Source organism: Lathamus discolor, chromosome 14, assembly GCF_037157495.1.
Source record: "Lathamus discolor isolate bLatDis1 chromosome 14, bLatDis1.hap1, whole genome shotgun sequence".
Taxonomy (NCBI): Eukaryota; Metazoa; Chordata; class Aves; order Psittaciformes; family Psittacidae; genus Lathamus; species Lathamus discolor.
Genome location: NC_088897.1, coordinates 9,738,217 through 9,756,211, shown reverse-complemented (window position 1 = coordinate 9,756,211; position 17,995 = coordinate 9,738,217). Strand labels below are relative to the sequence as shown.

Genomic DNA, 17,995 nt, shown 5'->3' with positions numbered 1-17,995 from the left:
ACTGCCGGCTGTGCGCGCGCCGCTCCTCATGGAACGGAACGGTTCGGAACGGTAAAGAGCGTCCTGCCCACCCCGCATGAGCGGCCCCCAGCCCCGCGCACCGCTATAGCACCGTGCGGGTGGGCACTGCCCGGTGCGGGGCCGGGAGCGTCCTCACCCTGCGGCACAGCGCAACGCAACGCAACGCAACGCAACGCAACACGCGCTGGAAGCACGTCGTGTGCTCGCACTGATGAGCACATCCCCGAGCATCGCGGCAGTGCGCGCACACGCTCCTGGGGTTCCCCTCTCCGGAAGGATCCTACCGGGAACAGAGGCTGATCCGGCGCAGGGCGGCTGGTGCCCGTTGGCAGGAATACAAAGCAGGACGCCTGAAGAGCCCCGTTGTGGCTGGGGCCTCTCCCCATGCTTCTCTCCCCACACTGCCTGTCCGCAGGGAGGGCTGGGAGCAGACCTGGATGGTGCCTTGGCCGGGAGACAGCCCGTGGTTAACAGTGAGCATCACCCAGCAAAGCCTTTGTTACAGCCCTTCCGCTCCTCTCTGGCTCTGGGACATCGCACTGGGGTCACTCAGATACAGCTAAAATCCTGCGCACCCTGCAACCACCGCCTGTCCTGGGGCAGAGGGTTTCGGGACAAGCGCTGCAGGCTCTGAGCTGGGACAAGCTCCCTCGCCGCCGCATGTGGGAGCAGCCAGGCCACCTCCAGGCCCTCCGTGGGCTTTGGGGAACAGGGACCCTGGAGACGGGCATCCACGAGCTCTTCCCAAAAGCTCTTTTCAGGGTGCCTGTCACCTCCGCTGGAGAGCCCCAGATGGACAGAGTAAGCTATGGGCACAGGGGTCTGCCCCAGCACCCATGGCTCCTGCCCTGCCCCGGGGCATCCAGAGGACTCCAGACTCCAACCACCATCCATGGGAGGCTGAGCTGGACTGAGCTGTGTGGTCCTGGCTCTCCTGCTGTTAGGCTGTGAATGCAACAGCCTCACCACCTTCCCTTGCTGAGCAGCCGTGCTGGGCTGTGTGCTAGCAGGAGGCTGAGCCCTGCCAGGCCCCTGTCATCCCCCTGTGCACTGGGAGCAGCACCAGCTTCACCCCGCTCTTAGGACACACTCGCTGGGTGCCACAAGCCCCATTCCTTGCAGCACTGAGCCCATAGCAGGTGCCCAGGACACAGCAGCGTGTGCGGGACCGAGCTGGTGGCCGTAGGAAGGGAGCTGCTCCGGGCCCTGTGCCGCGGTGCTGGAGGAGATGCAGCTCTTGCAGCGGCAGAGGACGGCGGCAGCGAGCGCAGCCGCCTGCTTTTGTCACACTTCCCTTTGTCCCAGGCACGTGGTGCCAAGCGCCGGGAACCGCAGCGTCTGGAGAGCAGGGATGGGATCCGATGAGCCGGAGCGGGGGCAGAGCCCTGGCTCCGCTGCCAGCGGGGTTTTCCAGCGGCACTGGTTTGGGAACACTGGAGTTGGTTGTGTGACTCCCCTCTGCCCAGCGCAGGCGGGCAAACAGCCCGTTACAGCCTGCTCCTGCTTCCTTATCACGCAGGGCAGGCGGTGGCGGGGTGATGCCGGCTGGAACTGCCGAGTGTTGGGGTCTCCGGTGTGACGCGGCCCTGCCACAAGCAGTCACTCGGTGCCACCCGCCTGCCTCTTGCACAGGGCTACGTACCTCCATGCTTCCCAGCAAGGTGTCTGTAAGATCCCATCCGCCCTCACCAGCCTCTCTCCTGGGACCGGGCCACCCTGAGCATCTCTCTCTCGGTATAGGGGGGTTTTACAGGGACCCTTTGCCCACGTAAAGTCTCCGTGTTGCCCCAAGCATCCTATAGAGAAGCAGGACAGAGCCCCGGTGCCCTGGCAGATGGCCGGCTGGAGCATTGAGAGCCCAGAGCCGGGCTGGGAGGGAATCATCTGTTTCTCAGCACCGCGGGGTTTCCTAAATAGGTCACTGCTTTTTTATAGTCTCTGGGATCTAGAAAAACCAGTTGTTCCGGACACCCCGAGGACCTGCCAGCATCGCCGCAGCCGTGCTCCCCGGGCGCTCACTGCCATCCCTCCCGGTCCTCGCAGGGGGGACCTGTCCCACCAGCACTGCTTGGTGTGAGCAGGGAGAGCAGCTGGGGAGCTTAAGCCGCACACTGGGGTCCTGTTCTCCGCCAAGGGTGCCCACCCCTGGCCGTGCCCCATGTGGGGTGTGCCGGGGTTCCCCATACCCTGCTCCCGGCTGTGCGCACCTCCTGCCTCCAGGCTCTGGTTGAAGCCACCGACAGCAGGGAGCCGGGTGCCCCTCGGGGGGCACGGGGCCGAGCCGGGCAGCACCGCGCTCCGCACCCGCAAGCGCCGGGGCCGCAGCCTGCTCGGGGCGAGCTCTCCCTCTAGCGGCTCCTGCCAAGGCCTCCGCGCACCGGGGCGGCCAAAGCCACGGCCCGGCCGTGGCCCAGGGTCTGAAGGGAGCGAGGGGACGAGCTCCATCCGCTGGCAGCCGGGATGCGCGCAGCGGGGTGCGCAGGGTGGTACCCAGGGGACCATTCCCCCCACCAGCCCCACGTCTGGGGCACAGGTTGCGCTGCCCCACGTTTGCTGGTCAGCCAGCATGGCCAGGGGGTCGGTGCACAGCCTCAGCCCCACAGCTCTGCCTCCCAGTGATCCCCCTCTCTTTGCCATCCCCTCCATCACCCAGGGCAGCAGCCAGCGACAGGAAAGGCCCGCACCAAGGCTCCCCCCCGCCGTGGCAGCGCCCCGTACCCCAGTACCTCACTGTCCCCGCTGCGGGCAGCGCTGGGCCGGTGCCATCGCTGCAGCAGGGCCCCGGCAGGGTCCCCCGGGCCGGGCGCCAGCCGTGCCGCGGGCAGCGCTGACGGGGCGCTTTGCTTTGTGCCGCTGCCCGGCGGGGAGACAAAAGGCGCAGTCAGACGAGGGCTGTGATTGTGCCGGCAGCCATGCGCTGAGGCAGCAGCCCCCGCCGCCACGCTCGCCTCGTGACCCCGGCAGGGACCGGGCCCGTGCCCAGCACCGCGGCACCCGAGTCTGTGCCCACCACGGCACCCTGGAACCTGCGCTGCCATGCACCCGGGGCTCTGCGCCTGCCCTGGCACCCTAGGGCTTGTACCCACCACGGCATCCCAGGGCCGGTGCCCACCATGGGACTCTGGGGACTTTGCCCTGCCGTGGTACCTGGGGGTCTGCCCCACAGTGGTATGCTGAGGCCTGTGGCAGCCATGGCACCCCAGGTCTTACCCCGCCATTGCCTGGGGGAGCCCCAGCACAGCGAAGGGAGAAGGAGGGTGTCGGACAGCCAGGACCTGGTTGTCATGGTTACCTGGGGCCTAGCGGTGCCTCGTTGCCATGGTTACCGCAGGCCTGAGGCTTCCCAAGCCCATGGCGGCTCCATCCCCAGCCATGGAGACAGGGATGTGTGGAAGCGGGGGGGCAGCACCAGGGCTCGGTGTGGCCATGGGAGACCCCCACACCAGCAGGGATAAGCGGCATCGCAGCCCCCCTTACCCACCACAGAGCCACGGTGCGCGGAGGGTGTCCACACCGACGTGGAGGTGGAGACCCACCAAGGCGACGGCAACGCCTGGTACACACCTCACCAAGCCCACCATCCCCAGGCTCTCACCATGAAGCCGCCATCCCCGCCGTGCCACCCTGTGACACCGCAGTGCATTGCCCCTGGAAAATGCCAGAGCGGTCAGAGCGTTGAGTCATTGGTGCCAAGATTATCTGTGCAAACAGCCGCCCTGATTAGGGGGGGGTTATTATTATTATCAAATTGTTTTATTTTCTCTTTTTCCCCAAGAATGTGGCTCAGCCCATGGGGATGAGCAGCTGAAATCTCCCGGGATCAGCAGGACAATGCCAGAGCAAGCATTGTGCTGACGGCTCTGCAAACGCTGGCACCGGCTCCCGGCCAGCAGCACCCTATATAAGCCGAGCCGCTGAAGTAGGCAAACATTACATGGGGGAAGCAGCAGTAACCGCCTGAGCTAGGTGAGTCCTGGGACCGATCCGCACCTCTCCCACCTCGCCCCCGCCGGGCAGACTCCTTCCTCCTGCCTGGTGCCCAAAGACACCCAGAGGGACCATTGCCCTTTCCCAGGGCAAAAGACAGGCTCACACGTCCCCGCTGGCATCCAGGGGGTGAGAGCCCCTCTACCGTGGGGTATCCCGCTCCTGGTGCCCACCCTGCCCATGGCACAGTGGTTGGCGTCTCCCATCATTGGTCAGGGCTGTCCATGGGAGCACACTGTGCCTCCCAAGGGAGGCATTGCCGAGATGCTGGGGCAGGGAGAAGGGGCAGGGGGCCTGTTGGAGACCACCAGGCACAGGGCAGGCTATGCCTCACATCACAGCTCCCTGCTCCAGCTCAGGGGGGGTTATTCCTAGTGATGGGAAGGGGAAAGGGGAGCCAGACATTATGCGGGTGCCACGGCTGGGAGAAGGAAAGGAGCACTGCGACAGTGAGAAGGGAGCACCATGCTTCAGGCGTTTTCCAGAGCCCCCCAACCCCATCCTGTGGCCGAACAAGAGGGTCTCGCTGTGCCTGGCAGCACTAACAGGGCAGCTGCCTTCAAAAAGGCACTGCGGGCAGCAGGCACAGAGCTGTCCCCAACCCCAGGAGCGGGCAGCAGGGAAGCACAGGGACACACTGCAGTGCCAACGGCTTTTCCTTCCTTTCCAGACACCGTTCCAGCACCAAAGATGGCTCAGACAAACCCTCTGCCTGTCCCCATGGGCCCATGGAAGGTACGTCCTCGCACCCCTTCTAGCTCTCCTTTCACTGTGTTCATGTGGGCGACAAGGAGAGGGGGAAAAGCCAGTCCTCCAGGAGCAGGGCAGTGAGGCAGGGAGGAGGTACAGGAAGGACAGCACCCCTGTCCCCATTATCCTCTGCCTATGGGCATGTGCCTCCCGCCTGCTCAAACCCCTCCTGGGTGTTTTCCATAAGCCTCTTCTTAGCCCTGCTCTTCCCAGTGGTCCTGTGCCAGGCAGTTAGAGCAGTCCCGAAAGCCGCACGCTGTTGTTCGCCCTCCCGTCAGTGCAGGCAGGCAAAGAGGACAGGGAACACGGCAGACACGGTGGGGAGCGGCCCCGAGGGTCTGGCAATAGCTCCGGGCACGCAGTTAGAGGAGGGAGCCGAGATGGAGAAGCCCGTGTACCAACGGGATGCGCCCCACCGGCGCTGGAGCCCTCGGGGAGAGGAGAGAGGAGAGCATCATCCGCAGCCCCGGGGGAGCCCCCCCCCCCCCGGCCCTTTCCCCCCCGTTATCCCTCTTTGCCCTAGAGCGCTGGGAGCAGAGGCCGGGAGAACCGCCAGCCGCAGCCCGGCCACCCGCCCGTGCCAGCGCGGCTCCGCTCCTCCCTCCGGACCGCGGCGCTGCCCCGGGAGCCGACCTCCGCTGGGGTGAGCAGGAGAGCGGAGCGGGGCCGGCACCGAGGCGCTGCGGGGCCGCATCCCGGCACAGAGATGGAGCGCGACCCTCTCAAAGAGGGGCTGAACCGCCTGCGGCCGGTGCCGGGCGCTTCCCAACGGCGCAGCTCGGTCTGCGTTGCAGATCACTGTGTACGACCAAGAGAACTTCCAGGGCAAGAGGATGGAGTTCACCTCGGCCTGTCCGAACATCATGGAGTGCGGCTTCGACAACATCCGCTCCATGAAGGTGGAGTGCGGCGCGTGAGTACCCGGCAATGGGATGCTTGTCCTGGGTGGCTTGACAGGGTGCCTGGGCTGGAGCAAAGCACTGCAGCAAAGGGAGGGTAGGGACAGAGAATCCCACCCTGACAAGGTAGAGCAGGCAGCCCTGGCAAGGGCCAGAGGGCCAGAGGACAGTGGAGATGCTCTTGGCATCATCCAAAACTCCCTCCTGCAGTCCTGGAGCAGCCAGGTTTGGAGCTCACCAGTGCCCCACAGGGATGCTGCCCAGGGATGCAGCAAAGATCAGTACTCAGCAAGGTTCTTGAGCTCAGCCTGGTCCCCATCCTGCCTCTGTAACCCCACCAAGCACCTGGACAACCACAGCTGCCACAGTGCCCAGCCCTGCTTTACCCCATCGCTTTCCCTTCATGGCCAGAGCAGAGCCTTCCCACAACCTGCACACGGCTGCCCCAGCCACTGGTAGGGGTCTGGAGCAGAGCTGGGCTTCTCTCTGAGCACAGGAACCTTCCCTGGCATAGACAAGCCATGTCCTGAGCTGCTCCAGACGCTGTGTGTAAGGATGGTCCCCATGGCGAGCATCCTGCTGGGGCTGGGAAGCAGACAGGGTAGATTTGTGCTGCTATATTTAGGGTTTGTAATGCTAATGGGATTACAGCGGCGTGCGTGCTCGCGCCGTAATCAGCTCGCTGCTCCAGTTGACGTGCTCCTAATCAGGCTGTTCACCTTACACAGGGGAGCACGACTGCGGGACATGGGATTGGGCCTCAGTCTGGATCAGTTGCAAGAGGCTCTTGGCCCCCCCGGGCTCACTGTGCCCCTCGTACCCCAGAAGCAGGAGGCTGGGGTGTGCACAACCTGTGCCATCACCTTCCAGCCCCCAGCCCAGCCTCTGCCTCCCCACTCAGCTCCAGTTGTCCCATCCCATTCTCTGTTAAGGGGATGTCCCCACCCCAGGGACAGGCAGGATCTCGTATGGGCAGCACCAGGGCTGGAAAACACGTCCTGCAGGATGAAGGCATCCTCTTCCCACCTCTCCTTGCCTGTTTTCAGCAAAGAGGGGGAGCCAGAAAGGGGGAAGGATCAGGAATTCGGGTCTTTCCAGCTGCGTTTTGTGGAAAACAAGAAATGAGGCTTTTCGAGGGAGAAGGGCAGCAAGGCTGTCCTGGGGCATCCTGCTGCGGCGCTGAGCTGCGCACATAACCCCAGAGCAGTCAGGGGCAGGGCAGCCACATCCAGCACCGCTTCCTCTCCTCCCCCCGGGTGGGCAGAGGCCAGACCCCAACTCCTCCTCGCACCCATGCCCGTGCCCTGGTGCCGGGCGCGGGCAGGACCCTGTTGCTGGCGCAGGAGGCCCTGGCACGCTCTGTCTCCGCAGCTGGGTGGGTTACGAGCACACCGGGTTCTGCGGGCAGCAGTTCATCCTGGAGAGGGGAGAGTACCCGCGCTGGGACGCCTGGAGCGGCAGCAACGCCTACCACATCGAGCGCCTCATGTCCTTCCGCCCCGTCTGCTCCGCTGTGAGTGCCCCGGCTGCCACAGAGCCCCCCCGTCCCTCATCCCATTCGAGTGTCCCAGGCAATAACAGCACCAGGCCAAGGGAGCGGGGTCGGGAAGGGCAAACAGAGCCATGCCAGGGGCTCTGCGGATGGCGGAGGCTCCTTGCGTTGGGTTCAGCTCTTCCCCTCCCCATGCCCAGCAGGATTTGCTCTTTTTGTCCTGTAATCTAAAGCTTTTAAGGGGAATTTTGGGCATCTCTATGTGAGGAGCTGGCCGACAACTCAGCTGAGACGGGAGCTGTGGCACAGCTCTGACATCTCCTGGCTCAGCATCACCCTGCTGAGCACCCCCCCAGAGCTGGGCATTGGAATACCAGCCTCCCCCTATAAAAACCCATACAGCCCAGGCTCTGAACACCTCCCTCCCCATCAAACCCTCTAAGCAATGCCACAGGGAGGGACAGCCCTTGCCCCGTGTCCCATCCGGGCCAGGGAGGGAGCACCGCTCACCCCTGCTCTTTCCCCCAGAACCACAAGGAATCCAGGATCACCATCTTCGAGAAGGACAACTTCATCGGCCGCCAGTGGGAGATCGCGGATGACTACCCCTCGCTGCAGGCCATGGGCTGGGCCAACAACGAAGTGGGCTCCATGAAGATCTCGTGTGGCGCGTAAGTGATGGGCAAAGCACCACGAGCAGCAGGGACACCCCATAACCCCCCTTGCTTACTTACCTCTCATCCCTCTTAATGGCTGCCTGATGACTCCTTGTCTTCCAGCTGGGTTTGCTACCAGTATCCCGGGTACCGTGGCTACCAGTACATCCTGGAGGCCGACCACCACGGAGGAGACTACAAGCACTGGAGGGAGTGGGGTTCGCACGCCCAGACCTCCCAGATCCAATCCATCAGGCGTGTCCAGCAGTAGCTCCCCACTTCATCTTTGCAAGGTTTCTAAAGCTCACCGGCTCCCTTTTGGTGCTAATACTCCCCTCCCGAAATAACCACCCCTTCTTGTACTGCAACTGCTTATGGAACAACATTCCCCAACGGTACCGACTGCCACAACTGCCAATAAATGTGACTGAAAGAAAAAGATAAACCAGCTCGGTGGGTGTCTGCTGCTCATAGAATCCCAGCCTGGTTTGGGTTGAAGGGACCCTAAAGCTCCTCCAGCTCCACCCCCTGCCACGGGCAGGGACCCCTTCCACTGGAGCAGCTTGCTCCAAGCCCCTGTGTCCAACCTGGCCTTGAGCACTGCCAGGGATGGGGCAGCCACAGCTTCTCTGGGCACCCTGTGCCAGCGCCTCAGCACCCTCCCAGGGAAGAGCTTCTGCCTAAGAGCTCATCTCAGTCTCCCCTCGGGCAGGTTAAAGCCATTCCCCTTGGCCTGTCCCTGCATCCCTTGTCCAAAGCCCCTCTCCAGCCTGGCTCCAGAGCAGAGCTGCTCCAGCCCTCCCAGCATCTCCATGTGCTCCTCTGGACTTGCTCCATCAGCTCCACGTCCCTCTTGTGTCTGTTGTGTGTCAGGACTGCAGCCACACATCCCCATCCCAGCAGCACAGACCAGACTCCAACACACACACAAACACAGCAGCCAAACCCTTGGTGTGGGCTTCTCTTCCTCCCTGCCCTCCCCTTCCCCTGCCAAGGGAGAGGACACTGAGCTGGTCCCACCGAGCATCCATGCCTACACAGAGCCACCTGCACTGCTCACGGGCTTCATGGCCAGTGCCGCCGGCCCTAAGGGACCAGAAGCGGGGTCTCCATCGCCGCAGCATCCCCGGTTCAAGGGATGCTCCCCGAGAGCGCGGAACAGAGCCTCACACCGACACCCACAAACTTTAAAACTTTTATTCAACAATTTACATCACTTATTGTCTGTCTTAACGTATTCGATCTACACAAATTTCTGGTTTTTCTTTTTTTTTTTCTTTTCCTGATAAAATAATAAAATTTGGATAAATTTTGAAGACCTGTTGGTGCAGAATAAACAAAATTCCAGGTATTTTTTCCTTTTTTCCTTTTTTTTTTTTTTTTTTTTAGTTTTTTTAAACATTTAGTGTGAAGTATGACATCATTGGTAAAGATAACATCATGCCATTACAGCTCATGGACATTACCTATCCTTACAGTCCGTGATATCACCCATTCCAGCGCAAAGGGCTGCGCCAGACACAGCTACAGCAGGAATTCCACTAACTCTTCCAGCCACCCTCTCACCACCGGGAAAACGCCGACACTTTTCCAGCTGGGCACACAAGAGTGCATTAACCTCATCGGGAATAACCAAGGAAGGGAGAAGGAAACACAAAACTACCTTTACAGACTCGTGTGGTAGCACACAACCGAGAGGGGCTGCGCCTCTCTGAGGGTCAGAGGGAACTCAGCACAACCCCTTCGTGGTGAATTTAACGCACAAGGGAACGGAAGGAGATGAGAACTCGTGGATGGGGGAGGCAGGAGGAGACAGGCGAAGCGCGCGGTTGTGTTTCACATCGCCCTTAACACTGAAATACTCAGGGGAGGGGGACAGAGGGGGCACCCGTCCCCCCAGTAAACAAGTTGAGGACCTCCAGAGCGAGGCTGAAGGTGTGTAAGTACACGTGTGTGATGGTAGATAGAAAAGCAGCCCTGTTCGGTATGAAAGAAAGCTGTCAAGTTAGTACAAATCGCTGCCACGGCGAAGGGAACAGGAGGAGGAAGCGGTCAGGGTCCTTCTCCCGGCACAAAACCCCGACTCCTGCGCAAAGGCTCGGGGATAAGCAGTATCCTGGCTAAGCAACACGTTTCCAAAGGTGGTACCTGCAACCCAACGCACCCAACTCCTGAAAACAGACCCCAAATGAAGCTCAGAGACCAACGCGAGCCCACCCTCCGCTCCAGGGACCACAGTGAGGAAACCTGTCCCCCACCTCCCAGTGGGAACACACAATGGCAGGGTTCATTCTGTCATTAGAAGCCTCCAGCAGCTCCGTCTCCATCCCCTCCTCAAAGCTGCGTGCTCCCCGTCCCCATCCCACCCGGCGGGGACCACTCTCAACCGGAGGAATAAAGGGGCACTCGTTCATGCGACACTAGGAGCGCACCCGAACCACGGGCCAGCGACACCCCGCTCCCTCCGACCCAAGCACTAAAGCAGGCTCTTTAAAATAAAAAAATAATATATATATATTTATATAGCTATACAGAGACAGAGAAAGCCAAGGAGAGGGGAGAGGCTACCAAAAAGAATCAAGAAGCGCCAGTTCTCTGCTAGAGCTGTCAGCAAGGAACTGTCACCTTACATCAGACCCCGCAGGGCGGTGAAGAGAACGCAGGCAATGACAGCACAGGAATGCAAAAGAGGGCAGATAAGTCACTTCTGGTAATGAGACACAAATTAAACTTTCAAAACATGTGCATAGCTTTATTCATCTGCTTCAAACTAACCTCATCGCGGAGCTTCGGCGAAGCCCCGGTGTGCAAAATGCATCTCTAGAAAATAATGCAAGCAAGCTTTTCACATTTACAGTGGCAGGAGCACAGAAAGACTGGGACAGGAACCACACGCTGGGGTGAGCTGGGAGAGAGATGAAGGAACAAGGAACCGCACAGCTTCGTATTCAGAGTCACTGACTGCAAACAGAAGCGTTCCTATTTTGTTAACTTCAAGCAAGGCGTGTTTTAATTCTGCTTTACAACAAAAAATGTAAGAGAAAAACCCCACAGTAACAAGAGCCACAACCTGGAAGGGAATAAACCCCCGGATAACGGGATCCCTGGTGCTGCAGAGCCCTAACTCCAGTGCAAAGCCATTTGCAGACCACCACTGGCCCTTGCTTTGCAGGCAAAGCATTGCAAGCTTGTTTTTGACCGCAGGAGAACAGCAAAGCAGCTTCTCTTTCTCTACCCCTTCCAAAGCCACAGGTGCCACCCCACAGGATATCACCCCCAAACCATAAGCTGGGTTCAATGCAGGCTTGAGCCCAATCCATCAATCCGATGGGTCACTGGGACAGGAATGAACCCTCGGATACGGATAGGGCCCAGCCGTCCCAGCAGCTCACACACCGCCACCAGCTCCCTTCAGAAAGAATAAGCACACGTGCAAGGCACAGTTAGTCAGATGGACACACACACAAACACGGGCGTAAACCAGCAAACGCTGCCCAAAAAGAACTAATGGATGCAGAATAAACTAAACTAAAGACGCAGAGAGTTCTAGCCTATGTATTGATATACTATTTTCCAGGCAGTTGTAATCCCCAAGCGTTTTTCCTACACGACTTTAGACCTTCCTCATTCTTTCCTCACTTTAGAGATACTATTTTTCCTAAAGGATCTTCTATAAATAGCCAAGTACATTCCTTTTTTCCCCCTCCAATGAGCTCCTCCTGCAGGGTCGCATCCCCCCACAGTGATCCAGGTCTGACCCAGTAAGACAAGAGGTTCCGGACCTGCTCATGCCCTGTGTTAGCACCTTAAGGGGGCAAGACGTCCCTCACACCTCAGCCGTTGGGTTTTGGCTGGTTAGACGGCCTTTTTCCTTGGAAAACAACCCAATTTCAGGCACCAACCACTCTGCAGCACCCAGAGAAGGAGCCTGTGACTGGGCTGCCAGGGGTGCAGGCAGGAAAGAGGCCACATGATCTTTAATACTGCTGGTTAACTTCACATTGAGAGAAAGCCTGAAGAAGATCTTTTTGCAGAGATGAGCAACTTCCTTCCATAGAGAGACTCAATTAGAAAACAGAAGTACTAAAACCAGAGACAAGACATGGATTGAGATTCTTCTACCTCACAAGTTACTTGGGCCTCTTTCCTGCACCACCGGCCCCGCAGGAAGGAGAAGCTGAAAACCCCAGGGATTTGCACTACCCTTTCCAACAGCAGCTGGAAAAAAGGAAGGAGAGAAAAAGCAACAACAACAAAAGGCAAATGCACAGTGTTCTCTCAAGTTAGGAGTTCTCCTTTGCTTGCGTTTGCATAGAAGTTCCTACAGGTCAGCACCAAAGTCAGGTAGACCCCGCTCGTGGATCCCGTTCCTACGCTACCCGCAGTTAGTGGCTGTGTTACACCAGGGTTTAGCTACTCGCCGAGGAACTATATGGTCGTGTAAAAGAAAAACAACAAAAGTGCATCACACATTCTTGATTTTCAGGGTTACTTATAGCAGCAGCAGCATTAATCCAAGACAATGAACAGTTGTAGAGTCGTTCTTAAATGCAGCAACACTTAATGAAATGTCTTCAAGGAAGGTCTTAAGAGGGTCCTTCTCGAAAGGATAAAATGAAAATGAGACTATTCGATACACACAAAAAGGAGAGAAAACAAAAATTAAAGACACCGTCTTATTTACATAAAAAAAAAAAAAAAGAACCCAAACAACATTCTTGTTAAAATCTCTTTACAACACCTAAGCAAAAAAATAGGTCTTTTAAGAATAAAGCAGAAACTCCTAAAGCAGTATCCATTTTTGGAACCCTTATTTAGCACCTGAGGAAAGACCGTATGGAAAGCAGACAGGTTTTTTTTTGTTGGTTTTGTTGGTTTTGTAAGAAAGTTGTGGGTTTCTGTTCGCAGCACACGCGTTTCATACCACAGACAGAAATGAACTATTTTTTTCTCCTTTTAAAAGATACTCTACTCATCAATAAGGCTGTAGAAAAGGGATACCGCTATCTTACAACATGGCTTTAGAGCGCTGGACATGTTAGATGATGCTTTCTGATTAACAGTCAAGATGAACACAGCTCAGCATCCCCTGGTGAACGCATGGGGATGACTTTTGCTCCTGTCCCAGGACAGCAAGCAGCGTGCCAAGAGGGTCTCATGTCCTCAACACAAGGCCATCATAGAGCTCTCTGCTACCTCCCCACACGTCTGCTTCCAAGGCTCTGGAGCAGGATACAAGGAAGCAGCCTTACCATGTGGTGTAATACATCCTGTACAAACACCTAAAGCTCTGTGATCTCTGGAAGGCAGCACAGACCCAGATCTGCTCCTTCACACCACACCAGGATCCTGCTTCTCATGGACAAAATGCTCTCATGGTAGCCAAAGCCAGAACGACTCTGGCTCCTCCAGCCCCAGCCCTCCTCCTGCTTTATGCACTGGTGTGAGACGTGTAGCAGCTTTAAATCAGGTGTAGCCTTGTTCTCTCCCCTCCTGACCTCGACCATCTCCCTTGTAAACAGTCTCTGTAAGGAAAGAAATCACTAAGCACATACATACAGAAAAGTCTTCTAGGGATGAGACTCCTGAAAGCTTTGGACACCACAGCAACTTATTGAAGATGCTGAATCAAAACTGAACACGCACGGAAATGTGAATGCCATAGCTCCTGGATGTCCCCGAGGTCACCCACTGGCTGGAAAGGATGCAACCGTGCTACAGCAACCCTCTCTTGAAGGTGAAAAGCATCAGTTACACAGAACTGAGAGGAAAGCTTCCATCTCTCCTTTCTCCTGTTGATTTAGCTAAGCTGGTTCACCCCGTCACCCACTCCCACGGTGTACTCACAACCTAAGGAGAACTGGGGTTCTCTTCAATGTTTCAAACAAGTTCATAGCAGCTACAGAAGGCAAACAGTGGGATTTGTCCCTGTTCATTGCAGCGGGGTTGGACAAAATGACCTTTGAAGGTCCCGTCCAACCCAAACTGCTCTTATGATTTATGGCTGAGAGAGGGTGATGGTTCGAAGCAGGTTAGGGACAGAATCCATGCCCTGGAGCTATCCACATTGCCAAGGAGATTTCCAACAACAAAAACAGGTGTCAGGGACAACCAAGGACAAATCAAAATCAAACACCAACCAAGCCTTGAAAGTCACTGCATCGCCAATCTACCAGACAGGTGGAGTAGGAGGGAGCAGAGATGCTGAAGGTCCCCATACCACCGTCAGCAGAGACGGGAGCACGGAGCAGCTTCTAACCCATCACTTTGAGTGGACCAAACGCTCCACGATCCACCAGAGAGAAAGCAGATCCCATGCTGGATCTGGTACACACTCCACAAAATCCTGTACAAGAGACCCAACGGGACCTGTTGCAGAGGAGGAAGAAGCCAGCCCAGCCCATGAAGGAAGCCTTACCCCAACAGACAGCCTGGCCAGGGAACCAGAGGAAAGGGACTCAACGGATCAACAACAGGAACAGAAATGGGAGAGAAGCCTTAACCTGAATTGGTATCTTCATAGCTAATAAAAAAATAGGTCGTGATCTCACCCTTAGTGCCACTTTCCGATACCACACGTATTTAAGGGTTTTTGTTTTAAAACTTTACTCAGTGTAATGAAAACAATGGCACAAATAAATACACGCTCGCTCTCCTACACGAGTAAGATGCTCGCACACGCAGCGCCAGCTCCTTGCCCATAGACACCCTTGGGTGCAGCCCTGGGAGAGGCTGAGCACCCCTTCCCGGGCTGTATTTGGTTTATGCTACAGTACTAATACTCTGAGTCAAACAAAAAAAAACAAAACATGAGACGTATCAGTAACACCTTAGCATTATTTCAATGTGCTAAATTAGTCACAGCTCCATTTCTTGGGTTTTTTTTTCTTTTTTTTCCTTTTTTTTTTTTTTATAAGTTTACACAAAAATAATCAGAAAACAGATTAAATCTGAAGAGATTTTTAATAAGTGCTCAGTAAAGAATTGTGTGAGGACTTCAGGAGGACTGCAGACAGTGACAGGGCAAGTTACACCAAAGCACAAGGAAGTTTCTTCACGGTCCTGCCTGGCTCTAGGCAATACTCCATCTCCATAACACCACCTTTGCCACTGAGCCGGAGATACAGGAGCTCAGAGAGAGGAATTCCTAACTGCTTAGCACTGAGCACACGCCAAGGAGCTCATGAAGACAGACATTTGAAGAGAGGATGGTCAGAAATACAGCAGAGAAGCTGCTGAGAGTGTTTCTGGATGGGTCCCGGTGGCATGGAGCCACACACAGCGAGGCAAAGCAGCAGGGATGAGCATCAGGGGAGAAATCAACCCAACCCACGGCTTGACCCGTGCACAGCGCTTGTTTAGAACATCGACTGGACTAGGCCAACATGAGCATCCTCAAATACTCAGCAAGACTGGGATCCTTCTAAAGGCGCAGGGTCTGATTCAGCAATGGGTTACTGCTGCTCAGCTTCTGCATCGCCGAGAGAGCAGATCTGGGTCAGGGCAGGGGGGACCAGGACAGCACAGAGCCCAGGGAAGCAAAGAAGGGTTTGGATTTGTCTTTTTTGTCTTTTTGTTTTTAATGGAACCCAGCCCTTAAGGCGACAAGTGACTACACAAGGCAAATAAATACACAGCAGAGCCTTAAAGCCAGTAAAACAAACTGGAAACTTCGCTATTAGCCTTCACCCTGTTGAAAATAAAACAAAAAACATCCCAAAACATTGCTTCCACCTTAATTTTCCCAATCCCACCATCCAGTTTGTTCAACACTTTAAAGCTCAGGAATGCCCCAGCTCTTCCACAGTGGAGCCGAAGGCGATTCCAACTTTTGGCAAGCAGTTGGGAGACTCAACAGAATTAGAGATAGGAACGTTGAGGACTAGATGTGGGGCACATCTGTAAACATGTTATACATCTGAAAGTGACACACACCTGCAGAGGTGGTACAGGTTGTAGGTGAAATAGAAGTATTTGCGACTGGCCAACCACACATTTCTGAACCTGGACTGGTACAATACATGATCACTATATAGTATTACGCTACAGTATTATACTATATAGTATTTTATACATAAAAATGGAGTAGGCAATCCATAATCAAACTTGTAAAATGAAGCGTAGCAGACAGCTAGCGATCTTACAGAAGGTAAAGAAGGAAGTTCCATTGTCCCACTGTGAACCTAAGAGTCTCATTCAGGAACAATCTTATTAAAACAAGAAACAATTAAAAACCATGATACACATTCCTAGTTAACAAAAACAAGTGGATATATCTAAGCACAAGGGGTAGGCAGAAGTTTTGGGCTTATCTGCTTCCTCAATGCCCCATAGGGTCCTGACTGATTTGCTGCTGACCTTGGTACCCAGATGTATGTGAGCCACTATTTGGCCACGAACACTCCACACTGGGTACATGTGGAGCTTGGGTAGGTCAAAAACCCCAGTTTGACTTTATTTATAGCTCCCTCTTGCACTGGACCCTGTGAACTTTCCACCTTTAAGAACCAAAAACCCAAAGAAACTACCCAACCCCAAGCTGATTTAGATGCGCTACACAAGCTGCAATGGGACAGAGCGGGTTACACAGCTGGAGCTGCAGTCTGCTTTCTCTACCACTGCCATAGGAAGCTTTCCTTCCCTTGCGATTTATTGATTTACCTTTTTTTAATTATTTTTAAAATTTTAATTATCATTTTCATTCCTAAGTCCTCCATTTTTTTTGTAATAAAATAGATTTTTATTAAGAGATCATCATAAGCAGAGCCCGGAAATACACAGACTGCATTAAAATATAAAAGAGCTTTTCCAACGGGCAGGTGTGGCCATTGGAGTTCCATGGACAAATTGAAAAGGATTCAAATTCTTTTTTTTTTTTCTTTTTCCTTTTTTTTCTTTTTTTTTTTTTTTATTTTCTTTTTTTTTAAGAGAAAAGAAATAATTCAAGAAAGGTGGAAGTTAGCAGAACTCAATTCCTCTTCAGTTTTCCAATGAAAATGGGAAAGAAATCCAGCACATTTAGTGTTAGGAGACAGACAGAGCAAATATGAAGCACCTACAGTTGAAAGCAGAAGGTATTTTTTTTTTTTGCTCCCAGTAATACAATGGCATTAACCTGTGGGAACAGTGGGTTTTTTGTTTTTCTCTGTATTAAATGCCTAAACAGATTGCTTATTTTTGCACGTTGTCTTTTAAAATGAAAAGAACTCTTCAGATGCAATAGTCCAACGTGTAACCGGAGCCAGGTCAACTGTGTGACTTCACCATGCATCCTAGAACTGCAGTATTACCCCCAGAAGAATGATGCTTTAAGACAATATTCCCAGCATCGGATTGCTGCTTTACTCCTGGCAAAACATGCGGATTATAATTCTCTGGATAAAAAAAAGAAACTGCAAACTTCAAGGTGTTTCTCCAGCATTCAATGGGAAACAAAACAGAAAAAAAAACCACAACCAACTAGGGGAGGTGGAAGGGAAAGGGGAGATGAAGTATGGTGAATCATCCTGATTTCCCTGTGATTAGTGTGTCACTACAGTCACAGAACGAGAAACAGAAACCTTGTCAAGTGGAAATGCCTCTCCAGTGGGTTGCTGCGGCCCATTGCAGACGACAGCAGGAACTTTAGAACCGGGCTTGTAAATCGAGTCTGTGTTTGTTAATCACTTGCATTCACTCTTTAACCAAAAAAACAAAATAAAAAAGGAAAAAAAAAAAGAAAAGGGGGAAAAAAAAAAATCTATTCAGTACCGGAGATTAAATAATCACGTGTGTAGTCTCGTTGAAATAGATTTTCAGATTCCTTAAGAAGTCTAATTACTTTCAGTTGCCATTTTTAAATAACTATATATATATTTGTATATATTATCCTGTGATTCTAGTTACGGTTCCTCTGCTGCACTGAAGATTTAGAAGGAGCATAAAAGCCTTTTGTCCCCCACGAACAGCACAAATGCTGCGGAAAGGTTAGAACAGGCAGTCTCGTCTTGCTACCTTCATTGATCCGGGCGATCCATGGCTTCATCATAAGTGATTATCCTTTTGGGATCTGGAAAGAGAGCACAATCCTAAGTTTCCCACAGGCTACTTTCAGGACCTAGGGCTGAGTCTGATAGACAACATCAGAAGTAAAAAGCTGTTTCATATGCACACAGGGAAGACTCATTAAATCTTAATTTGACACTGGTTTT

General features: G+C 54.4%; 2 protein-coding genes across 5 annotated transcripts in view; one reads left to right on the top strand and one right to left on the bottom strand.

The window, feature by feature from the left end:
- Positions 1–1,493: 1,493 nt before the first annotated feature.
- CRYBA1 (crystallin beta A1) lies at positions 1,494–8,238 on the top strand. Of its 3 annotated transcripts, none has more exons than XM_065694902.1 (7): positions 1,494–1,755; positions 3,797–3,987; positions 4,679–4,743; positions 5,553–5,671; positions 7,029–7,170; positions 7,678–7,820; positions 7,929–8,238. In XM_065694902.1, exons 3-7 carry the CDS (start codon positions 4,699–4,701, stop codon positions 8,074–8,076), a joined length of 597 nt encoding a protein of 198 aa, XP_065550974.1. In that variant the 5' UTR covers positions 1,494–1,755; positions 3,797–3,987; positions 4,679–4,698; the 3' UTR covers positions 8,077–8,238. The 3 variants fall into 3 exon arrangements, with proteins under 3 accessions (XP_065550974.1, XP_065550976.1, XP_065550975.1); XM_065694904.1 differs by lacking the exons at positions 1,494–1,755; positions 3,797–3,987 and adding exons at positions 4,054–4,137; positions 5,282–5,401; XM_065694903.1 differs by lacking the exons at positions 1,494–1,755; positions 3,797–3,987 and adding an exon at positions 4,054–4,137.
- Positions 8,239–8,987: 749 nt separating this feature from the next.
- The window catches only part of NUFIP2 (nuclear FMR1 interacting protein 2), a 21,350-nt gene continuing 12,342 nt past the window's right edge, over positions 8,988–17,995 (bottom strand). Inside the window, exons 4-5 of one of the 2 annotated variants that reach the window (XM_065694285.1) lie at positions 17,799–17,853; positions 8,988–17,482 (exon numbers count right to left, since the gene is read on the bottom strand). In XM_065694285.1, coding sequence (XP_065550357.1) covers positions 17,801–17,853 — 53 coding nt within the window. In that variant the 3' untranslated portion in view covers positions 8,988–17,482; positions 17,799–17,800. Of the gene's footprint in view, positions 17,854–17,995 lie in introns of both variants that reach the window. The other variant, XM_065694284.1, reaches the window with a different exon arrangement.

Bases quoted from the DNA above. Each gene is read 5' to 3' on its own strand.
- CRYBA1 (XM_065694904.1), top strand. From the start codon at position 4,699: ATGGCTCAGACAAACCCTCTGCCTGTCCCCATGGGCCCATGGAAG. The intron at 4,744-5,281 runs GTACGTCCTCGC...TCTTTGCCCTAG, and splicing joins TCCCCATGGGCCCATGGAAG to AGCGCTGGGAGCAGAGGCCG. The intron at 5,672-7,028 runs GTGAGTACCCGG...CTGTCTCCGCAG, and splicing joins ATGAAGGTGGAGTGCGGCGC to CTGGGTGGGTTACGAGCACA.